We start from the raw sequence: 14,446 nt of genomic DNA on the forward strand, positions 1-14,446 counted from the left end.
GTGAATTTTACTCACATAGTTCTTACAAGATTGCTCCAGTTACACTCACCCCCCTAAATCTCACTTAAATCTGTGTCTCAGTAACAGTGTAAACCCTCTATCACAGTGAATACAAGATGATTACACACATCCCCTTATACCTTACTTCCATCCGGGTCACGGCACCAGTTTCCACCATCTAGTTTAACTGGTCCCGAAACTGAGCAGGATTCAAATTAGTAGTTTAGGCATAGACAGTGGATGCACAAACAAGGACGCAAAATATTTTTCATAACTAATTTATTACTTGAGAGCTGAGGAGTAAGGTTTACTCACAGCTAGCTCGTTACACTTGTTCACCTAAACCTAAAAACTATCCATGTCATGGCATCATTGTAACCCCTCCAGCTCTATATGCCCTGCTCCAAGCAGTGTTTGAGGCATGAGATGTGAGTGTATCAACACTAAAGACCACGGGATCTAGATTAAGTCATTAATCCACCACTCAATCAAAGTGCACTAACAAGGACACTAAATACCACAGCCATATTTAGCCAGTAACCCATCTCTTGAGATCAATGGATTGAGGTTTACAATAATGAGGGTCAGCTTCTATTTGGTGACCTCCATACTTCACTCCCATCTGGGTCACAGCACCAATTTAACATCTACTTACTTCAGCACAAAAAGGCCATGATAAGAGGTATGCTAAAGACTCCAGCCTCTAGCATGGTCTAATGGGGAATAAGGCTAGCTGAAAAATGTTAATGGCTAGTCTTGTGTACCTGCTCAAAAACTGATATATACTGTTAGATAAATCCAAATACCATACACAGTACAGCTGAGTATTCCCTTCAGCACAATCGATAAGGTTTATCATCATTTTCATAATTAATTGTTGCGTATCTGTCTTCGATACTTGCAGCCAGTTTTAACAACTGGGGTTTGTTACTATTTGGAATAAGGGCATATCTTATCTGAACCCAGATTTCAAACACTTTAAGATAATACTTACCACTGGATGATCAGCTTCAATCCTGTTCTCTATCTCCCTGAGAAGAAACCAACAAACACCGGTCACCATAGTAAACAGCACAGACCATTAAACACCATTGTGGGAGGGTTTTCTTTTTGGATCTAGGTTTTCCTTGATGTCTGACCATACTATTCAATATTTCTTGAGCCATTTTTCAATTATTTTTCTTTCATCAAACATACACCATGTTTTTGTCTATAACTTTATAGGAATTACTCAAACTTACCTTGTATGATTACCTTAGCTTTAAATTAAGTTACAGATTATTCATAAGATTTAAAAAGAGCTGATATGTTTGATAAATGGTTATAATAATTAAAGGATCGGTGAATAATTTATATTTAGGCCGCATAAAGAAACTTGAAATCATTATAGAAATGATAATCAATAAAATACTATGTATCCTTAATCAGCATTCCTTGAAGACCATCAGCATTCCTTTGTGTGTCCATGTCTTCCTTGTAGCTGCAGTTTATTGTGCGTCAGATTGGATCAGAACTGAAAGGAAATGTTTACCGGAGGGTCCCAAAATGTGCTGTTGCTTGTCCTAAAAAAGATTCCATTACAGCCTCGAACTGGGGCCGATTTCTTCCAGCTCTACAAATCAAATTGTCATTAAAATTTTTGTCCTTGTGTTTTCTTTAGTTCCACCCAGTATCCCATCCCGTCCGTGAGGAGAGCTATCAGAATTTACCTTTGTATTCAGTTTAACTCTGTGCCTGTTAATATAAAGACAGTCTTTGCTGGGTTCACACCAAATATGATTTGAATTAGATAACAAAGATGCAAACACACAAGTAAATAAATTTCGTGAAAGATGCAGAATGCGTGACGCATTTCACACAAATGTGCATAATTTACCTAAATTGTAAGTTTAAAAATAACTCAAGCGGAAAATACATGTGAGGTGAAAAACATACCATGAATAATCTAGAGCAAGTGACGCAATCTGCATCATAAGTTGTCCAAAAAAATTTGTAATTTTGTATTTTCATTTTCTTACAAAATGAAGGAAGACTGACAAATGGATGAATTTAGCGAAAAATTGAGACATGCGCTAATAGGAACTCCATGTGACCAGGAAAGGAAGAAAGTCGTTTTGGGGTGGGAGGAAAAGTTATGGCTATAGTTTAAAGTGTATGAAGGCAAATTAATTTTTACAAAATAAATAAGTACACAGACACAGTTAGGTCCATAAATATTTGGACATTGACACAATAATAAAATTTTTAGCTCTATATACCAACACAATGGATTTGAAATAAAACAAACAAGATGTGCTTTAACTGCAGTCTATCAGCTTTAATTTGAGGCTATTTACATCCAAATCAGGCGAACGCTGTGGGAATTAAAAGAGTTTGCATATGTGCCTCCTACTTGTTAAGGGACCAAAAGTAATTGGACAGAATAATAATCATAAATCAAACTTTCACTTTTTAATACTTGGTTTCAAATCCTTTGCAGTAAATTACAGCCTGAAGTCTGGAATGCATAGACATCACCAGACGCTGGGTTTCATTCCTGGTGGTGCCATGCCAGGCCTCTACAACAACTGTCTTCAGTTCCTGCTTGTCCTTGGGCATTTTCCCTTTATTTTTGTCTTTAGCAAGTGAAATGCAAGCTCTATCAGATTCAGGTCAGGTGATTGACTTGGCCATTGCATAACATTCCACTTCTTTCTCTTTAAAAACTCTTTGGTTGCTTCTGCAGTACTTTGGGTCATTCTCCATCTGCAAGTAAAGCACCATCCAATGAGTTCTGAAGTATTTGGCTTAACATGAGCAGAAAATAATATTGCCTGAAACAGTTCAGAACTCATCCTGCGGCTTTTGTCAGCAGTCACATCATCAATAAATACAAGAGAACCAGTTCTATTGGCAGCCATACATACCCACGTCATGACACTACCACCACCATGCTTCTCTGCTTAGGATCATGAGCAGTTACTTTCCTTCTCCATACTCCTCTCTTCCTATCACTCTGGTACAAGTTAATCTTGGTCTCATCTGTCTATAGGATGTTGTGCCAGCACTGTGAAGGCTTTTTAAGAACTCTAACCTGGCCTTCCTGTTTTTGAGGCTCACCAATGGTTTACATCTTGTGGTGAACCCTCTGTCTTCACTCTGTGGTTGTCTTCTCTTGATTGATGACTCTGACACATACACCTACCTCCTGGAGAGTGTTCTTGATCTGTCCAACTGTTGTGATGGGTGTTTTCTTCTCTTTGGTCGTCCACCACAGTTGTTTCTGTGGTCGTCCGGGTCTTTTGATGTTGCTGAGCTCACTGGTGCGTTCTTTCTTTTTAAAAATGTTCCAAACAATTGTTTTGGCAAAACCTAATGTTTTTGCTCTCTCTCTGATTGGTTTGTTTAGTTTTTCTTAGCCTAATGATGGCTTGTTTGACTGAAGTGACAGCTCTTTGGATCTCATCTTGAGAGTTGACAGTAACAGATTCCAAATGCAAATAGCACACTTGAAATGAACTCTGATTTTTTTATTTGGTCGTTGTAATTGGTATACTGAGGGAATAACACACACCTGACCATGGAACAGCTTAGAAGCCAATTGTCCAATTACGTTTGGACTCTTAACAAGTGAGAGGCACATATGCAAACTGTCGGAATTCCTACAGCGTTCACCTGATTTGGATGTAAATACCCTCAAATTAAAGCGGACAGTCTGAGGTTAAAACACATCTTGTTTGTTTCATTTCAAATCCATTGTGTTGGTGTACAGAGCCAAAAATGTTAGAATTGTGTCAATGTCCAAATATTTATGGACCTAACTGTACATTGTTTAGAACAAAAACAACTATATACATACAAAAATAAGAAGAGTGAATTATAATTTCATAGCGGCTTTAAACCATATAGGATGTCTCATCTTTGACCCCTTTTATTTTTATTTGGGTTTTATATTAGGTGTATTAAAAGGATAGTTCACCCAAAAAAGGAATTTCCTCACCATTTACTAGGGATGTGACGAGATGCCTACTCCACAAGACGAGACAAGATGAGATATGAGATTGGGTTCACAAGAACGAGACATTATTTTTATACTCTTTTTAAGAAATCCTCAAAGACTAAATATATTAATGGAAAAGTATTTTATTCAACTGAAAAAAAAAACACAAATCGCAAAACTATTTAGGTGCTGTTTTAAATCTTAAATCTTTTTTAAATCTAAAACTTTTACTTCTATTTTAATGAATTATATACAGTAAAGTACATGCAAGCACTGCACAATATTTTTCTAATAGCCTATGTGAATGGAAAATAATCTTTTAAGATATAATTTAAAAATATTTGCTAATATATGAATGGAAAATAGATTTTTATTGAACTAGAAAAAAACACAAATTAGAAAAAAACTGTTTAGGTGCTTTTTAAAAACATTGTAATGAATGGTATTTTATTTCTATTTAAATGATTTCTATGTCATAACGGACATGCAAACACTGCTAAATATTTAGCTATAATCTCTACTGACTGGCTTCTCTCCTGTAATGTTTCACATGATAAATCCAACTTCTGTCCACACACTGAACTTAAAAAAATATATGTAATTTTTGGTATTTAATTTTTAATCTACTAAAACAGTTTCACTTTCATTTAGCAAGATTTCATTTATGCCCCCTTGACTACTGTATGCGATCATGTGAATATGAAGTAAGGACTGATAGGAGAGATTTGTTTTAATAGAGTTTGAAAGTACATGCAAATGTAAAAAAAAATGTAAAAGCTTTTCCCGGACAGCATGAACATGCGTTCCGTAATGATGATGTGACGATCAGTCTCCAGGAGTTAATTCAGTGAGTGTGTGTGTTTGTTTGCGCATGCTTAGAGATGTGTGTGTCTGTGGTGCTTTACTCGCTAGGTGTGTACGTCCTGTCGCAAAATGCGGCTAAAAGTCCTTCAAGGTGTTAATAGTTTGATCACAGCGTTTACATATCTGCACTTCAATAACATCTTAATTTCATTTGTGTTTATGACAGTTATGACTTTCAGCATATCTGCAGCTATTCCAGTGCATGGATACGAACCATAATGTGTGAGGCTGCAGTTGTAGCCTATGTTGGACACGGCACCCGCTAAACTCTGGTGAAAAAATCGGTTACGTCACACTCGCCCGCCCAACCAAGTGGCAAGCACTACTCTGGGGCCAGCCTGGGTTGCCAGGTGTGTGCAAAGCACTTGATTTGTGGATCAAATCCAATGCTGCCTCCAATCTGCAATGCTAATTTCCCCCTCACGCTCCATCATAACATCCCAACTCACGAGACAACTTTTCACCTTCACGAGAAATCTCGTCACGATTTAATCTCGCGAGATCTCGTCATACGAGATCTTGTCACACCCCTATCATTTACCATTTCTTTCATCTTTTGAACAAAAAACTAAGAAGAATGATGGAAAAAAAATCAATGGCTGTTTTCTTCCCTAACATTCTTCAGTATATCTGCATTTGTGTTCAGCAGAAGAAAAAACTCAAACAGGTTTGGAATAAATGAAGGATCAGTAAATGATGACAGAATTGACATTTTTGCATGAACTATCCCTTTAAGCAAACGCTAGCTGACTAAGTATATTATTTGTATTCAGTTAACTTGGCAGTGTGTTCATTTTGTTTCTCAAGTAATGTATCCTAAGGATGCAAGTTGTACATACTGATTAAAAAAATAACATTTGGAAAAATGTACTCAGACATTATTTCGTTAAAAACAAACACACACACACAAGCCCTCCCATCCCTTCAGCGCTCACTCACTCAGAAGTATTTCTCTTTTCAGAGAAGACGCGGAGGATGAACTCGCCTTCCTGATGGGGTTCGTAGGAAGAGGGAATGATGACGTACTCTCCGGGACTCAGACGGAAACGCTGGGTGACCTCGCGCAGGTTAATGTAGGCCCTGGAGCGAGCCTTAGCGGTGGTAGACATGAAGAACTCCTTCTGCATGTGCTGCTTATTTCCATGCATCTGACAGACACAACAGCGTTAAAGAAGGGAATACGATTAGGACTCTATAATCTATCTATAAAGCAGCACAAGTGTTTTAAACATAATATACACAAGCCTTGGGTCCAAACAGTCTTCTTGACATTTTCATACCTCCTTTGGCACCTATGGAAAAATGAGAAGAGTTAGAAGGGTTTGAATTTGGTTGTATCATTTAAATGAGGTTGAGAATAATTACGTTAGGGATTCCCACATTGCACTAAAAAGGACAGTTCAGCTAAAACAACAATAATAACAATGATGATAATTCTGTCATTATTTACTTTCTCTCAACTTGTTCCAGACCTCTTTGGGTTTCGTTCTTCTGTTCAACACAAAAGAAGATACTTGGAAAACAGTAGCTACTGACCTTCATAGTATTTGTTTTTGCTACTATGGATGTCAATGGTTACCGGTTTCCAACAGTCTTCAAAATATCTTAATTTGTGTGAACTTATAAAGCTTTGGAAGCACCTGAGAGTGAGTAAATAGTAAGTAATTGTTTTCAGGGAAGGGCAGTATTTCTGATACATGTATTTAAAATACAAAAATAGTATTTTGTCATTTGTGTTTTATAGAGTTTATGAAAATGGGTGAATATTTTGTATCAAAATACTTTAGTGACTTGTATTTTGTATTTTTTAAATATGTAAAATACTTTGTAAGAACTCTACATGATGACATCATAAATATGTGGCCTTTAATAGTGGTGCTTTCTCAGTTAATTGCCAGGGCTTGAGGCCAGGGCATTGCGTTTCCGAAAACCATTGATAGCCAACTAAGGTCGCAAGTTCCATCGTTACAAACAGTTTGTTGATTTGCCGTTTCCCAAATCCATCGTTCCAACAAACATTCGCAAACTGCATCGCAAACTTGTGCACTTGCAACTACACCTCTGGAGCTGTAGTTAGAAACATAGTTCCTGGATGTGTTCTATTTCCAGTTATCCCCCCTATGCCCTATTCATTTAGAACATTCTAACATTAAACTTGGAATTATTAAAAAAAAAAAAGGATTAAAGTCATCTCTCTAAGGTGTAGGCTGTAGGTGTCCTATTATTTAAAAGCGGAATTTAATTTACATCTCCAAAGCTTCTGAAAACAAAATATATTGCATACATTAATGCTTTTAATTTATAGTAGGTTATTTATTAAGTATCTGTACTGTATATGACATGGGCCTGTTGGTTAGAACATGTCTGCAGTGGTTTGCATGTGTCAAATTGTAAAGTAGACCTTTCAAAAAAATGTAAAATAAATACACAAAATTGTACTTAATAATAATAATAATAATAACCGTCATCATCATCATCATCATCATCATCATCATTAAAATTATTATTATTATTATTAAAGTAGGATTTTTTCATTTCCAAATAATTAAAAAATATAAAATTTAAGTTCTTAATAAAAAGCCTCATTACTTATTTATAAGATTTATATTTGATATTAGAATATGATATTAGTGTTAGCTTTTGTGAGTGATTTTATGTTTTAGAATGAGATATGAAATATTCTTAATAATATTTGTAAAAGAAACATAGGCCATATATGTGCCATTTACATATATTTCAATTGATATGGAAAGTGAGTGCATGTTTTTATCAAAAGTAATATTGGATTTTATTTTAAATGCATGTGTGTGTAAAACAATATTATCTGCACAAAGAAAGTATGGGGTTTTTCTCTAAAGAAGTAGTTACTCCACCCCATTTAGAGCATCATTATGGAACTACGTTATAACATGGTTCAAACGACGGATCTGCGACAGAGAAACTACTGAATTTGGGAAACACTCGTCACTGCATCGTTCTTTTTCCAACCGATGCATCGTACTATGATAGTTCAGCCACAAGTTACGCAGTTGTTTGGGAAAATAACCACGGAAAATTACCCCAGGAAAATAAGGCAAACAACAGTCCTACAGTGGCGATACCTGCAATACTTCATTGGCTGTTTCAAATGCCAGTAGCTGATCTGCAGGTGCTCTTTATAGTTAATTACAAACTTTAACATAGTTAATCAGTATGAGACAAAAATATTAAATAATTCAGTCTACTGGTCAAAAACTCCCAAATGTTTGAGATATCATGTTTTATATTGTGAAAAATTATTTATGGAAAGCGTAAATTTGAGTAGTTTTCAGAAATCATGATTTTACATTGACTATTGAAGATTTCAACTGCAAAAATGTTGAATGCCAATTTTCCCAATCGAGATATATAGTACAAAATCCCAACTCATTAGCTGCATTAAATGGTTTTTAACAGTGATTAAAGAGATCATCTTAAGGATTTTCTGTATGAAATTTGTACAAAGTCTATACTAAAATCAAAAAGAAACATGTTTTATGAATAAAACTTACACAAGTTATATTTTTTATGAATATCTCCTCATGTACAGTAGCAGTGAATGAAGTGGAATTGAAGCTGACTTATACTTGCTCAGAGAAACACTATTGCTGTCAATTGAATACTTCACTAAACTGGTTTAATTATGAAGGGATTGATTGAATAGGCCTATTGATTGAAGGTTTGCTAAGAAATGCCATGCTCCTTTGTAAAAGTATTTTGTAGTATTTTCAAAATACAAAGTACAGTATTTTATTTTGATACTTGTTGTGGCTGCTGTATTTTGTAATTTATTTTGATACATGTAAAATTGAGGTATCTGGTATTTTATCTCAAAATTAATTTCAATGTATTTTTGCCCATCCCTGATTGTTTTCTTTTTGGGCGAACTATCCATATTCGATGTTACAGTCTATTCTAAAAAACACCTTTTAATCCTGGGTATGGGAACGGTTCACATTTATAATTCAGAAGTGGCGTTTGCACCAGATTTATCCAGGGTTTGTACATGAAAAATCTCAAACAGTGATAGAAAATGTAACAAAAGGAATGAAGAGAAGGGGGTTTCACTCTTACTTTTACAGTCAAAAAGTGAATTCACATTTTTACATTTTTAAACAACACTAAAGCTTTTGTGCAAACAGGTTGTGTGAAACCTGTGAAAGTCTAGTGATTATAATTGTAATCCTTCTTGGTGTTACAATAACTGCCGTGCTCTGAGTTTCATCAGTGTTTTTGAGGGATTTTGTTGATGTGCTTTGTTTATTTTGTAAAACATGATTATGAATAATTTCGAGCTTATATGGACTGAATATGGAGGTAGAAATATGTCAATTTTAATTATAGAGTGTTTTTTAATATGTTTAATATGTTATTTGAAAATAGTATTGAATTCTATATATATATTTAACTTGGAGAACTTAAGAGAACTGATTAATTTAGTGAACTGGGGTCGGTTGCACCAGCAGTAGGACACTACAGTACAACTTACACACTACTAAATATTTTTGTATTGCACCACTGAACTTAACGCTATGTTCCAACTAAATATTTACAGCAGCCTCTGCCCATGTACAACAGTAGAAAAGAGATGACTGCGAGATTATATTACACTGAGAAGCTCGCGATGATAATGAAGAATGGCCTTAATTCCTTCCGAAATCTCGCATTTTGTAGAATAAAGAAGAGTGTAATTTTCTTTATAGGAGTGTTTTGTGTTAATTGTATCCATCAATTAAAACGAGAATTTCTTTATGACTGAGTTCTTCTTGCTGCTCTTTTCTCTTTCATATGTAGGATATAAAAAAATCAAGTTTAATGTTTTGATAACTTTGTGCATTCATGGCTCGTGATGCAGATGTGTGCGTGGACTGTAGTGACTGACTAATGTAACGTTCTATAAAAATTTCATTTCATTTTCATAGAACAGTTATATATAGTTACATAATTATGTAATTCGACTACACATGACTTAATGAAGAGCTTACCACCTACTAACTACGGTTTGCCTTAATAACATGTGGTGCAACCGAAGTAAGAACAAATTTAGTTACAAACTAGCCAGTAGTTACTAAGCCCTTAGTGTGGCCTTAGGTTCCAGTTTAAGAAAGAACTTATGAATAGCTGGTGCAAACTTACCCTTATTTTTAAGGCAGAATTTTATAGACGTGTACTTTCAAAAAACAAGTGAGTTTTGGGTTCTGAATTCCTAGGCTGCAGATATTCAATTTGTAAAAATACGGTTTAAAATGTTCAAGATGAAGAAATCCAGAACATCAAATCCAATATTCGAAAACTCAAAATGCAGGAATACAGACTGCAAAATTCAGGTTGCGCAGAACTTAGGCTAGAGATCCTCCAAAGGTATAAATAGATGATCTGTGAAAAGTCAAACAAATAATTTTGGAGTTTTACAAACTGGATATCTACAGTATATAAACTAGGAAATTCTGAACCAAAAAATAACTTTTGTATTCAAACTTTATAAAATCACATTCAAAACCATTTTAAATAGCATATAAAATCAGTGTGTAAATAATAATTAAAATTACAAAATTCATGTTCAAATTGTTTTGTCATATTATTAGCACATTGTGAACGATGAAGATAACATGACTTCATTCATTCATTTTTTCTTTGGCTTAGTCCCCTATTTATCAGGGGTCGCCACAGCAGAATGAACCGCCAACAATTCCAGCATACGTTTTCCGCAGCGGATGCCCTTCCAGCTGCAACACAGTACTGGGAAACACCCATATACTCTCACATTCACGCACACTCTCATACACTACGACCAATTTAGTTCATCCAATTCACCTGTACCGCATGTCAATGGACTGTGGGGGCAGCTGGAGCACCCGGAGGAAACCCACGTGAAAACGGGGAGCACATGCAAACTCCACACAGAAATGCCAATTTCCAATGCCAGAAATGCCCCAGCCGGGACTCGACCCAGCGATCTTCTTGCTGTGAGGCGATTGCCATTGGAATATGGAATATGAATATTATAATAATAAAGTATTCATAAACTGCTCACTAATGTTGATCTCCACTTTGAAAAGTCAGCATAGAAATACCCAGGATTAACTGTTAACTATTAGCTAAATTATGAGCACGGCGAAACCTAAAGCAAGATAACCCAAGATTCTGTTTAACCTGGAGTTTAGAATAACCCAGAAATGTTTCATTCTTGTGTGAAAAACCCTTTTCTCTTAGTTATCTCTCTGAAGGTTTAAAATGGTGGGAGCAATGATACCTCATAAATGGAAAATCCAATGGTCAAGAGGTTTGCACCCAACTTGCGTTCTTTACGTCTGTTTTTCTGCATTAGAGCAACAACAAAAGTGCAGGCCACTTCATCATCCTCCGGATCGTCATCTTCCTCCAGGAGACGCAGACGGTATTGTGGGTTTGTCCAGAATGTGTCTTTAGGAGACCACAGAAATACTATTAGCATTTTCTTCTTACTAGACATTATTATTTTGCTCATTTTGATCTGTGAATCACTTTAAGATGCAGTTTACATATAAAAGGTGCTGTGCAAATTGAACATGGAATTGATATTATATTCATTCATTCATGTTCCTTCAGCTTAGTCCCTTTATTTATCAGTGGTCGCCACAGCGGAATGAAACGCCAACTTATCCAGCATATGTTTTACACAGTGGATGCCCTTCCAGCTGCAACCCAGCACTGGGAAACACCCATACACACTCATTCACACACACACACATACACTATGGCCTATTTAGCTTATTCAATTCACTTATCAGTCTTTTGGACTGTGGGGGAACCGGAGCACCTGGAGGAAACCCACGCTAACATCGGGAGAACATGCAAACTCCACACAGAAATGCCAACTGGTCCAGCCAGGACTCAAACAAGCGACTTTCTTGCTGTGAGGTGACAGTGCTAACCACTGAGCCACCGTGTCGCCCATTGATAATATGATTAAAATGATTTTCTATTAGTTGTTTTGACACCCACCTGGATAATTTCTGCATCCTCCGGCAGAGCAGCCTCTCACCCAGCGGCCCTCATTGACAGACACTGTCCATTTATGTAGCTTATCATCCTCCAGGGCATCAGGAGTCAAGTTACAAATCTCAATTTTGGTGTAATTTTTCTTAAAATCTTCAAATGACATCCTGCAGGTTGACGACAAGAGTTAAAACTCACATTTATCATATCAAAACACATCAAAACAAATACATTCGTTCATAAAGATATGTTGGCTTGTTTAACTCACCAAAACTCTCCATCTTCAGCATTCTGTTGCTGGAGTTTCTCTTTTTCTGCTTTAGAAAGACTTTCCCATTCTTTTGAACTGTAACAATAGAATTAGAGAGAGCAGGCACTTATAAGCTGCTGCATCAGAGCAGAGCTCATTAATATTTATGACCTTTCCAAATACGGTCAATACAGAGCTTCTGATTCTAGGGGTGTTTTCCGTGATAATAAATGCATATAAAACTGTTTCTGGAGAAATTTTGAACTTACCTAAACCACAAACCTATTATGTAAATATCAGAGAACAATTTAACCTAATGAATTAATATGCCACCTTTAAATGAATTAAATGATTCCATGATTTTGTTGTTGTTGTTGTTAGTTACAATAAAACTAAGTTGTACTTACAATCTACAACAGTATTGTAAAATTATGACAAAAATATCAATTACATAACCATTAAGCTCTACATTTTATGAAGAAAAGCCACATTGCCAGTTTGCTCCAACTAAATGACTGACATAGTAATTACAACTCGCTAACCCTTGAATACGTAATTTCCAGCAAATATACAAGCATGATTCTAGCATGATTTTACACTTTGCTACCATGTTTTTAGTATGATTTGCTAGCATGTTTCTAGCATGATTTAGCACTTTGCTGGCATATGTTTCTAGTACGATTTAACCATTTGCTAGCAAGTTTCTAGCAATGTGTAACAGCTCTATACACAGTTGAAATCAGAATTATTAGCCCCCCTCTGAATTTTTTTGCTTTTTTAAAAATATTTCCCAAATGATGTTTAACAGAGCAAGGAAATTTTCACAGTATGTTTGATAATATTTTTTCATCTGGAGGATTTGTTTTATTTTGGCTAGAATAAAAGCAGTTCTTAATTTTTTAAAAACCATTTTAAGGTCAATGTTATTAGCCCCTTTAAGCTATTTTTTCAATAGTCTACAGAACAAACCATCGATATACAATAACTTGCCTAATTACCCTAATCTGCTTTTTTAACCTAATTAGCCTAGTTAAGCCTTTAAATGTCACTTTAAGCTGTATAGAAGTGTTTTGAAAAATATCTAGTCAAATTTTATTTACTGTCATCATGGCAACGATAAAATAAATCAGTTATTAGAAATGAGTTATTTAAACTAATGTGTTTAGAAATGTGTTGAAAAAATCTGCTCTCTGTTAAACAGAAATTGTGGAAAAAATAAACAGGGGCACTAATAATTCAGGGGAGCTTATAATTCTGACTTCAACTGTATATGTATACACTAATCTGTGATTTGACATGCCATCATGTCAATATGGACCAAAATCTCTGAAGAATATTTCCAGTACCTTGTTGAATCTATGCCACGAAAGATTAAAGCAGTTCTGAAGGCAAAAGGGGTAACTAGTAAGGTGTACCTAATAAAGTGGCCGATTAGTATGTGTGTGTGGGCGTGTATATATATATATATATATATATATATATATATATATATATATATATATATAAACAAACTTATTATTAGTACTTATTTTCTCAAATGGAACACCTTACAAAAAAAAAAAAAAACAGCTTACAGCTATAAATTACGAGATTTAAACTTCAAGAAATAAAGTCACAATTGTGCATTGTAAGCTTCAGAATATATAAACCCAATTCTAAGACAAAAACAGAATTGCGAGATAATGTCAGAAGTGCAACAAATAAAGTCTAGTTTAGAGATAAGCAGATATTCACTTGTCACTCCATGGTCCATTCCACTCCACTTGACCCCAGGGGTTACGCAGACGCACCAGACGCACTCTGGACTCCTTCTGCTGGCTCTGTTTACACTGCAGACACGCAGCATCATAATTGTCATTAAGACTCAACTTAAAATCGGGAATGCTATAGAAGAAATAATCATAAAAGTGCCTAATGCTGATGTTTACCTCCTCCACAGCGGTCACAGAGTAGGCATGACCCTTCACAAGACCCGTCGCAGTACGAGTTTCAAAGCGGGCTGGAACCAGAGACTGTGGGTACAAATTAAATCACTTTATGGTAGTATATTAGGATTCAAATTTAACGTATTAAAAGCTTGAAGTTTGAACTTTTTTAATTTCAAGTAGTTTAAAGCTTGTAGCATATGTTTTTTTTTACACAAATTAGCACATGGCTAACATGACCCTTTAGAAAAATTAAACATGGTTTTACAACTCTAATCATAGTTTAACTATGGTAATTGTAGTAAAACTGTAGTTATACAAATAGTAATCAATATGCTAAAAGAAGAAAAAAATGTAAGGGATAATGTAGCTTGTTGCTAGCATGTTTCTGACACAATTTGACACATTGCTAGCATGACTGTGGTCTGTAAT

The 14,446-nt window shown here is 35.4% G+C and overlaps 1 protein-coding gene across 3 annotated transcripts in view; it reads right to left on the reverse strand.

The window, feature by feature from the left end:
• Positions 1-14,446, reverse strand: part of capn3a (calpain 3a, (p94)) — a 37,539-nt gene that overhangs the window by 14,213 nt on the left and 8,880 nt on the right. For 2 of the 3 annotated variants that reach the window (XM_056476569.1, XM_056476568.1), the window contains exons 6-13: positions 14,018-14,101; positions 13,824-13,918; positions 12,108-12,185; positions 11,846-12,006; positions 11,115-11,284; positions 6,124-6,135; positions 5,783-5,991; positions 995-1,031 (exon numbers count right to left, since the gene is read on the reverse strand). In XM_056476569.1, the coding sequence (XP_056332544.1) occupies positions 995-1,031; positions 5,783-5,991; positions 6,124-6,135; positions 11,115-11,284; positions 11,846-12,006; positions 12,108-12,185; positions 13,824-13,918; positions 14,018-14,101 (846 nt within the window). Of the gene's footprint in view, positions 1-994; positions 1,032-5,782; positions 6,245-11,114; positions 11,285-11,845; positions 12,007-12,107; positions 12,186-13,823; positions 13,919-14,017; positions 14,102-14,446 lie in introns of those variants that run through there. The other variant, XM_056476567.1, reaches the window with a different exon arrangement.

The sequence above is a fragment of the Danio aesculapii genome, chromosome 17 (assembly GCF_903798145.1).
Source record: "Danio aesculapii chromosome 17, fDanAes4.1, whole genome shotgun sequence".
NCBI lineage: Eukaryota > Metazoa > Chordata > Actinopteri > Cypriniformes > Danionidae > Danio > Danio aesculapii.